Source organism: Coturnix japonica, chromosome 37, assembly GCF_054131305.1.
Source record: "Coturnix japonica strain WE chromosome 37, WE-NBRP24, whole genome shotgun sequence".
Taxonomy (NCBI): Eukaryota; Metazoa; Chordata; class Aves; order Galliformes; family Phasianidae; genus Coturnix; species Coturnix japonica.
In genome coordinates, this window is record NC_140699.1 from 2,352,711 (window position 1) to 2,362,956 (window position 10,246).

General features: G+C 39.4%; 1 protein-coding gene across 2 annotated transcripts in view; it reads left to right on the top strand.

Annotated features, from left to right (window-relative positions):
• The window catches only part of LOC146754900 (AF4/FMR2 family member 4-like), a 31,216-nt gene extending 22,568 nt beyond the window's left edge, over positions 1-8,648 (top strand). For both annotated transcript variants that reach the window (XM_085526663.1, XM_085526664.1), the window contains 4 exons: positions 1,055-1,148; positions 1,663-1,706; positions 2,539-2,759; positions 3,336-8,648. In XM_085526663.1, coding sequence (XP_085382789.1) covers positions 1,055-1,148; positions 1,663-1,706; positions 2,539-2,759; positions 3,336-3,454 — 478 coding nt within the window. In that variant the 3' untranslated portion in view covers positions 3,455-8,648. The remainder of the gene's footprint in view (positions 1-1,054; positions 1,149-1,662; positions 1,707-2,538; positions 2,760-3,335) is intronic.
• Positions 8,649-10,246: the final 1,598 nt, after the last annotated feature.

A 10,246-nucleotide genomic window follows, 5' to 3' on the forward strand; every position in this document is an offset into this window, starting at 1 on the left:
CAGTCTGTGAAATGCTGTCTTACACTGAGTTTTCAGGTGTTTTGAACCAAATAGGAGTTTTCTGTTTGACTGCTCAGTACCATTGATGCTATAGATCGATTACTGTAAGGGCTTGTTAACAACAGCAAAGTCTTTCAGCTATTAAGAAAATGACTGACTGACTTCAACTTTGACTTCCATAATGTTCTGTCAGTTACTGCTTTTATTTTAGAACGTGATGTCATTGGTAACTTGTCGCATGCAATGGAATTGTTAATATGGCTAAAAATGATAGAGGTGCCTTTGTGAATTTCATTATCCTTAGTGTTTTGATAAAGTTACTGTTGATGAACTGAGCTCTTCATTTGCTCTCTTTGTAAATTATAGTGTTCCAAAATAACAGACTACTGTTGAGTTGGTTGCATGGTCAGCTGATGTTGGGCTGTGACCTAAATGCTTCGGGAAACTTTGAGATTACATTAACAAGCAAACTGTTGTCTGGTCTTGGCTTTAATTTTAGTAAAATAACATAATCAGAGCACACTGCTTTACTCATTTGAATGAATTTCCAGTTCTGTTTTGAAACTTTCTTGGAAAGGAAATTATCTATTGGATTTGGGAGGAGTAGCAGAAGGAGGGTTTGGGGTCTTTGCTGTGTGTTCACACAGTGATATGGCAAAACTTGAAATGGCTGTTAAGAATTGTCATTTGCCTTCTGGACTAATTAAATGGCTGCAGCAAGCAGTTGAACAAAGCTGACTGTGTCAGGTGGAAAAGGGAGGGGGGACTATAGCAGCATGCACCAGATTCAGTGTGTCCTGACATGAGAAAAAAGTGAAGGCTGTATCAGTAAAGTCACTGCAACCTAGTTTCAGCTTAAGGCACAAAACTGTTCTTTACTTTCTTGAGAAGTAAAGGTGGTGTGGGACTTTGTCTAGTTACAGTTTGACAGTTGGCTGTTTAGTGTTGGGAGAGAAAAGCTTTTAAAAACATGGGTACTCCATTTTTGACTTTTGGTATGTTGTGATAAGCTTGACTTTAACTGGAAATGTTTTGTTGTTCTGTCTTTGGTTAGTCTTCGGTGCCAATCTCTACTATACCTAAGGCTTTTCAAACTGAAAAAGGAAAGTGCATTGAAATATTCTAAAACTCTGACTGAACATCTGAAGGTAATTGGATATATATTTTCTTCAAATATTAAAAAACTAATCAAATTGAAGCTCTACATTACTTAAAATTCCTCTGCCTGGTATTCAGATTGCTGCACATGAACTTCCAGTATGCCCTAATTTAGGAATGGACCTTGAAAGTACATTCAAGCTGAGCAGTTTAAAGCTGGGAGGATACAGCATGACTATGATGTCATCAACCCATTGGTCCTAATGATAGCTTCCTATTAATATTTTGGTGCAGCTTTTAGTAAATTTAGTTGGCTTCAAAGAGAATTTTAATTTTGTTGTTGATATAACAAAGTTAAAACTTTGCTGATTTGTGTCTTAGTCATCAGTGAAATGGATGCTTTTCCCAATTTTGAAAGTACTTTGATATTATTTAGGATATTTTGATATTATTATATGCTTAAAAGAAAAGCCATGAGAACTCATGTTCAGAAATGAGCAATTAAACAACCAGATAAAATAGAATTAGCTGAGGTATAAACATACGTTTACTTTTTCCCAACAGAATTCCTATAATAATTCTCAAGCACCGTCACCTGGTATGGGAAGGTAGGTAGTAAAAGTTTACCTGTATTTCTATGTTTATAGCTCATTCTCCACATAAACTGTGAGTTTGAGGTGCTCAAAGAGCAGCTTTTACTTTCTTGAGCTTCTGTTGTTTTTGTTCTAATTTCTAATTGTTCTAAGATTTTGATCCCTTTGTTCAGGTAAGTGTTCTGATAAGAGGTTGAGAAATGTGCTGTACAGAGATATTCTCAGGCAACTCCTTGTTGGGAGGAATGAACAAAAAACTTCTCAGTGTGTCCTTAACACACAGGTCACTTGTCTCAGTGGTTTGTTGTTTTATGTAATGCTTTTGCTCTCAAAACAATAGCTTTATTAGTGCTGCAGTGATGCACTTGTAGCCCAGATGGCTACAAGTGCTTTCACAGTAAGCTCTTCCATGGTACAGCAGTTTACTTCTGTTCTTGAAACCTGACAACAGACTATTTATAGATTACTCTATCAAAACAAAACAAAAACCAGAATTTTAGGAGGGCATTTCAGATATGCATCATGTTATTTGAAAATACAACAGCAGTATAATTGCCTTGCTTTAATTTTTTCATTATTACTATGTGAGGTTCAATTTATTTAAACAACAGATTTGATTGAAAGATGCTGCATGTTGATTTGGCTGTGAGGCTAAAATACAGGAGCTGGAGGAACATGAGAGGTTTTCAAAAGCTCACTTGTTTTAGGGCCAGTCCTGAGTTCTCAGTGTGTGAAGTAGGAGTGCCTTAGCATCCCATGTTCTGAGCTGTAGGAAGACATTTGCATGACACACCTGACATATCTGTGTGCGTGTTTTACAATGTAATGTTTTCCTTTGGATAAGCAGCAAGCCTGTTGGTATGCCGTCTCCAGTCTCTCCAAAGCTGTCTCCAGGGAATTCAGGAAATTACTCCTCTGGGGCAGCCAACCCTTCAGGGAGTGGGTCTTCGGTGACGATCCCCCAGAGGATCCATCAGATGGCAGCCAGCTACGTCCAAGTTACATCCAACTTCCTCTATGCCACTGAAATTTGGGACCAAGCTGAACAGCTGTCTAAAGAACAGAAAGGTAAGGGTAGGCAAAGGCAAGTTGTAACCTAAGATGTATACATTGTGTTAAATTCTAACAGGTTTTCAATTTTGGAGTTAACAGTGCATAATGATAAATAATTGGGTCCTTTGTAAAAGAAAGATGGAAAGTAATTCCTTTGGTGACAGCGATGCTCTGGGCTGGCTGTCCTGGTTGTCAGGTGGTGTTGGAGATCTAACATTTCCTACCAGCTATGCTTAAAATAAATAAATAAGTCTTGCATTTCCTGCAAGTTTTTCTCTTTAGGAAGTAGAACTTGGTGCATTTCCTTTTCTGAAATCCTGGAGTGAATATACACATTCGAGGGAGAAGGCCAAGAATGCTTTGTAACAGTTAGGCCACAGTGTAATTATGCTTACCTTCTGCAAAACAGTAAAGAAATGGGCTTAGAAAGGATCTCTTTCTCTTTCTTCTGCCATCTTCAGCCGTCTTTCATTTCTTTTGCCTTGATCTGCAATGTTTGTGCTGAGGTGGTGTTCTTTTAGGGAGAGCAATATTTCACTTACGGCAGCCAATGAGAACGACTGTGCCTAATTTGTGTTTCTGTTGTTTTAGAGTTCTTTGCCGAACTGGATAAAGCTATGGGCCCTCTGGTTTTTAACTCGAGCATCATGACAGACCTAGTGCGTTACACCCGTCAGGGACTACACTGGTTGCGCCTGGATGCCAAGTGATACTTCGAACTGAAGGAATGGAAAATTGAACACATTTTTCTCGCTGCCTCTGATTTATCTCCACAACACTGTGTCATGTCAATAAGGAAGACTGCCATAACACATTGCTTAGTTGACACTAAAAACAAAGAATGCTTTCACATGTCTCCCATCTTGATTTGTGTTTTGTGTTTTAACCCAAAACGATCTTGTTAATGAACTCCTTCAGTATTCCCTTTTTAAGTTATTTAAATATTTTTAAATTTGCGACATATAAAGGTGTAGCTTGGCTAATCTATCATGGATGGATCAGTCATTGGAATTCCCGTCACAATACGTAAATAGTCGGTTTAAATCCTATTTATTTTAATTTTTTTAATTTTAATTTTGAAAAGCCCAGTTTTTGGGTAGTTTTTAGCTGTTTCTTCCCTAAATTTTACCCTTCCAAGTACTTAGGAAAAATTAAACATAGACACTTTATTTAAGTACTCTGTGAGCTTTGTTACTCTGTAATGTCTTGTGGTGGTAGAACCTGTAAAAGGAATTAGGATTGATAGGTTCTAACGTGTAGAAACACCATACTTTTCATGCCTAATGCCTATGATCAACTAATAAATGACAGCTAGAGTTTTATTATTGCAGAATTTGTACTAAATAGAAAAAATTCCAGATATTCTTCTACGTATTAAAATACTTCATTTAAATGAATTTTAAAGAAATTTATATGGAAAAATATTTAGCTGGTTCTGACTTGGGTTGCTTTCAAGGCAGTTTCAAACCATTGGTTAACACTATAGCAAATCATGAAACAGTTTGCATTCAATGTAATATCAGAGTAATGGTGTAGGAATGAACTTCGGTCTGATAGGAAAGGCATATAGGAAAGGTTTCTGAAATGGACAATCTTGTGCTTTTTTTTTAATCTCTCTTCATTTAAAACGCATTTTGTTTGTCATTTTTTGACACTTGCAAAATCAGCAGTTTTGTGGTGAAAAAAACCAACAGTAGTTAAATTCCTACCAGAACTGCCATTTGCAACTTTCTCATTGACTGGAAAATCAGAAATCTTAAGTAGAGACGGAGGTCCATTTTTTTTTCTGCCTGAAAAAATGTCTGGTGGTTAATGGACACTACAGCATGACAGTGCAACAGCCATTGTGGGGTGGGGGAGCACACCTGCTATTACAGGGAAGTTGTCTAATCGTTTTGATGCAGAATGGATTTAAAACTTGTATTTACCCCATGTTAATGAAGGTCCCATTCGTGTTTGATGCATTTGATGGAGCAGAATATTCATTTGAGAGGGAAGCGAGTTGGTGTAACAGAAACAGTTTGTGGAGTTGCAGTCGACTGCTCTCAAAACCAAAGTACCTTTCCACATGAGGTGCTTGTCTGAGTCAAAGGTTTAAAATGCTACTGCTTTCAGTATTGCTTAGTGCCCCTAACATGTCTGGTGTGCCTTATGCCTTACTTTTAGATGAAGATTTTATGAACTGTTTACAAGATGTTTTACAGCAGGACCAGGTGTACTGTATGCAGTGGTCTTCTGCAGTACTTGGGTAAAATTCCATTTCTTTTTCAAAAGTACCAGTGTCTGTCATGGAAATTGACTTCTCATTGCAGTGGTCTTCTAAAGAGTCAAGCTCTGAATACTTTAGAGTGCGATTGTGGAATGCTGCTTTGTTTTATCTCCCATTTAACCCTTAGTTCTGTACCAGAGATGAACGTGCACGTTCAGGAAAAAATATTGCACTAAAGTTTTGTGTCGTCGTGGTTAAGTGCCAAAATCATGGCAACCTCGAAAGAAGGAATAGAATTCTACGCTACTTAGTACTGCAGTATGTCCTATGGGTTTTAAGAGTTTAGAAGTTTTGAAATGAGTAACCTACTAAAAGGTAGCTGCATATTCGTAGAGCTTCCTTTGTGTTCCAGCGTGTTTTGTACTTCCAGAAGAGCTTTGCTACATACGAACCAACATGTGTTTGGTTAGCGGACCTGTGACTTTTCCCGTTAGAGCTGAATCACTGATCAGGTCTGTTGGTTGGAGCATCCTTTTTATTAAATCACTGTGCAAGATCTCATTCTTTCCGTGTTTGCTGTTAGAGACAAAACTCTGTACCCTCAGACTCTGCATCCTGGTTAATAGGACACTGTCAACTAATTTTTCCTTTAATACTCTAAAGTGCCTAGCACTCTTTTGACGCTATATAAAAAATACCTTTGTAGGAGTTGCATTCATAGTTGTTTTTTTTTGTGTAGTGCTGCACCAGCCGGTGCGGCTGCTTCCAGCTTGCTCCTTTGTGCACCGTGCCCATGACTGTAAGCAGGAATGGTCTCATCTCTGGGAATTTATTTTCTCTTCTTATTTCCTTAGAGTCCCACAAATACCTTTTGGTGTTACACGCAGTTGTCTCTTACAAAAATGTTTTGCTTGTCCCCAGGTCAATGGGTCTTTGGGTAACTGAAAGACTTCTTACATTGTGTTAAAATGTGGACCTGAAATGGCTGACAGAATCCGTCACAGGGAAACATTCCCTGGAGTGCTGCCCAGGTATTCTGTCTGTATGGGAGATACACAGTGGTCTTGTTATTTGAAAAATGCCTTACTCATCTGTGGCTATTTCAATCAGAGACACTTAAATTTCACGCTTCCAAAAGCATATCTGATTTGGGCTTTACCATTGTTTCTAAGACAGAAGTTGTGTACTTTGTCAGATTTCATAGCAATTAAAAAAATGCAAATACTGAATATGCTTCCATCCCGGTGCCACGATGCAGACTAACGGTCCAACTCTGTCCTTTTGTTAACCTCTACACAACAGCAGTGGAAATGCAGACAGCGTCAGCACTAAGGCAGGCTGCGCTGGTGGCTGAGGAGGGGATCCCTCACTCCCAGCTTCCTCAATGATTCCCTAGACGATTGGATCTTAAGCACATATCAACACTGAGATCTTAATTCCCTTACCGAACGTGGTCCCAGTTGGTGAATCTTAAAAATGGCTTAATCAGACTAGGCTTGCTCAGATATCACTATTATTTGGATTTGCTGTGAAACTTGCAGGTTCCTAGATGGTAAGGTGCAACCATTTATACTTATAAACAAATCTTCAGGACACCAGAGTAAAACAGCCCGATACTTTTATTTTGATTTGAAACTATTAGCCATAAAGTAGAGCGTGTGAATGGCTCTTCTTGGCTTTTGATGGCAGTATGCAATTTGTATTGTATGTGTCTTTTAATATATATGTATATATATATGAAATCAGTCTGTCCAAAGTATATGTTATACTTGTTTTTAGATTATGGTGCAACTGACTATATTGATATATTATTTATTGAGTGCTGAGTCACCATCTTATTGGTGATAAATCTTGCATATTATACAGGAGTGCAATGTATATTCCTTTAGATTGCTGAGGCTTGATTGCTGTGATAACAAAGGAAAAGAAGAAGAAAAAAAAAAGCCCTGAAATGTATTTATGAATGGCCCCAACATACAGAGTCAGTACTTTATGGGAATGATGTGCTTGCCCGGGGCAAGTAAAATAAAGCCATAGGCAGATAATGATGTAGTTTTCCAGAATGGGAAACCATTGGAAAAAGAGACTACCTTTGTTGTATTTAATATTTCAGTTACCTAACAGATATTTACTGTCACCGCAGCGTTTATGTTAAGGGCCTGAGCAAGTCAAGTTTGAATTACCCATTGGGGAGTAAGCAACTTCCAAATTTCCAGATTTCTGACAAAAATTTTGGTCAGGGTTTAAATTATTCCATCTAATGAAACAGTGTTATGGAAACCTGTATGTTAATGCTGGATATCTTGAAGTGTGAAGACTAGCCAAAGCTTTTGGTGGCCAACTCAGACAAATACAGAGCTGTTCCAGGAGGCAAATCTCCACAGTGTGAAAGTTACCTAAAAGCAATCAATCAATCAGGGAATCGTGATGTATGTCAAACTCCATTACTTTTCAAGGAATTGGTTTCTGATGCCATGATGCCATTTGAAAGCAGCGGTATTGGGGGTGGGGGGAGGCAGGGAGGGAGGGCTTAGCGATGTAATAAGTACATTTTTCTCTCAATACGAGCTCTGGTCGTTGCTAGATCAGCTATCAACAGCATTAGTTCTTTGCTCTCTGCCGATCTCAGCTGAGTTTCAATCGAATACACTATACTGAACAATTTGAAACGCTGTGTTACAGCGTTAGGGTTTATATAGGCCATCTTTATGTAAAAGTTTTAATTTCATCTGGAAACTTAATGGAAACGTACCTACTCCTGTCATACCTCTCTGCGTTTGCTATTGGAGCTGATACGGGCAAATTGGAATGCAGTGTTCCCCGACTTGGTTTTTATATGCAGCCCGGGGAATCGGTGCTGTTGGGTGCACAGTACTTCTGCAGCGCTTCTTTTTGGCTGCATTGATGTTACACATCTGAAAACTCAACTCTAAGGACCAGGCGTGACTTTTGCAAGCACAGTTCCTGACATTTGTATCTGGTCCCCCTTTTAAATTGTTTTAAGAAATTTTGTATATGGAGGATAAAGTGCTTATATATTTATTAAAAATCCTTTATCTTAATTGAAATTATTATTTGATGAAGAAGGGTTTTTTTGGGGGAGGGTTTGTGGGTGAGGGAAGGTAACTTTTCACCTGTCTCTTATAAATGAAGCCCTTGTGAATCATACAGAAAGGTACTGCTAGTAACTAATGGGATGTCTCTGTTTCACACTTTGTACATGACGAGTCCATGTGTTACGTTTTGTTTCTATGGGAATATTTAGGCGTCCGTCTTCAACCAAAACCTAAAGAAACACACCAACTGTGATTTTATTTGTTGCAATACATTTGAAATTTCAAAGGGTACTTTGGGGCTCAAATTAGGATTTCTAAGTCAGTATGTGCATTTCACGTAATAAAGCTGTTAATGGTGAGCAAAGTATTATATACTAACTAGATTTTTTCCACATCTGTATAGTATATTCTATGTATTTTGTGGTATTGAGATTATAGAAAGTTTAGTGTCTGAAACATGCGTTTAATGTGTATTTTTAAACAAATTTATGGCAATTAAAATATTTGGAGAAAAGGGTATCACATTTCAATTTGTAAAGATCTTTTTAACTACTGTGTCATTAAAATGCTTTGTACAATGCAAAACTGTAACTGGAGAAACTAAGTTTAATAAATATCAAATAGATTTTCTGTATTAAACTTCAAAGTGGTCCAGCCTGTTGAAAGGGCTGCGTGCTCCCTGCTGCTGTATTTTTAAGCAGAGGTTTCTTTTTTGACCCCAGCACTCTGCATAACAGGCGAAGATACCATCCAGTATGTGAGGTATGTTGAAATAATGGGATTATTCAGACGGGGAGGTCAGCTTGGGACGTAGGCAATTTTGATTAGAAATAATTTAAAAGTAAATACTTCTTCCAGTTATCACCAGATATATTTAGTATATTGAATCTGCTAGCACTATTATTATCAGTTAGTTTGCTCTCTCTTCTAACAGGCTTTTATTTGAAGTCCGGCTAAGAGTTCAGCTATTGAGACTGAAATGAGACAGAAGCGTGATCAACTTTACACACTTGCCAGGTTGAACGATAAATGTCTAAAGTCCACTGTGAAATAAGCACTTCTGCTTGAAGTGCCTGATGTGCCGTCAGCAGACACTGTGGTCACAGGATGCAAGGAAAAACCCAGGTAGTTTGCGGAATATAAACTTTTAATATGCACCTTAAAATAAATATATATATATGAACAATTACAAACAAAACAAAACAAACATGAGATACAGAGTCCTTTTATTGAGCTTGGCCATCCTCAGTGCGTGCTGCAGAGGTACAACCCCGGTGAGCGAATGCTCTCCATCTTTTTGAAGTCCTTTTACCAGTTCCTGTGGCAGGAAAGTCGAATGTACTTGTTGCTGATTTGCTGTCGTAGCTTCAGAGTGGTCAATAAATACGTCACAAGTAGAGCTGAGCCGTGGCAGCAGTAACAGCAGTGGGTGTTCAGAATCACAGAATCACAGAATTACCCGGGTTGGAAGGGACCTCAAGGATCATGTAGTTCCAACCCCCCTGCCTGGCAGGGCCACCAAACATACACCTTTACTAGATCAGGTTGCCCAGGGCCCCGTCCAACCTGGCCTTGAACACCTCCAAGGATGGGGCATCCACAACCTCACTGGGCAGCCTGTTCCAGGACCTAACCACCCTTCTAGTAAAGAACTTTCCCCTAACATCCAACCTAAATCTTCCCTCCTTCAACTTAAATCCATTTCCCCATGTCCTGCTATTGTCAGCCCTTTCGAAGAGTTTACTCCCCTCCTGGGAGTAAGTTCCCTTCAGGTACTGAAAGGCTGCAGTGAGGTCACCCCGTAACCTTCTCTTCTCCAGGCTGAACAAACCCAACTCCCTCAGCCTGTCCTCATAGGGGAGGTGCTCCAGCCCCCTGATCATCTTCGTGGCCCTCCTCTGGACCCTTTCCAAAATCTCCATGTCTTTTTTGTACTGAGGGCTCCACACCTGGACACAGTACTCCAGATGGGGCCTCACAAGAGCAGAGTAGAGAGGGACGATCACCTCCCTATCCCTGCTGACCACCCCTCTCCTGATGGAGCCCAGGATCCCATTTGCTTTCCGGGCTGCCAGAGCGCACTGCTGGCTCATGTTAAGTTTCTCATCTATCAGGACCCCTAGGTCTTTTTCGGCCGAGCTGCTCTCAAGAACAACTCCTCCCAGCCTGTACAGGTGCCTGGGGTTCTTCCGGCCCAAGTGCAAAACCTTGCACTTTGCCGTGTTGAACCTCATTAG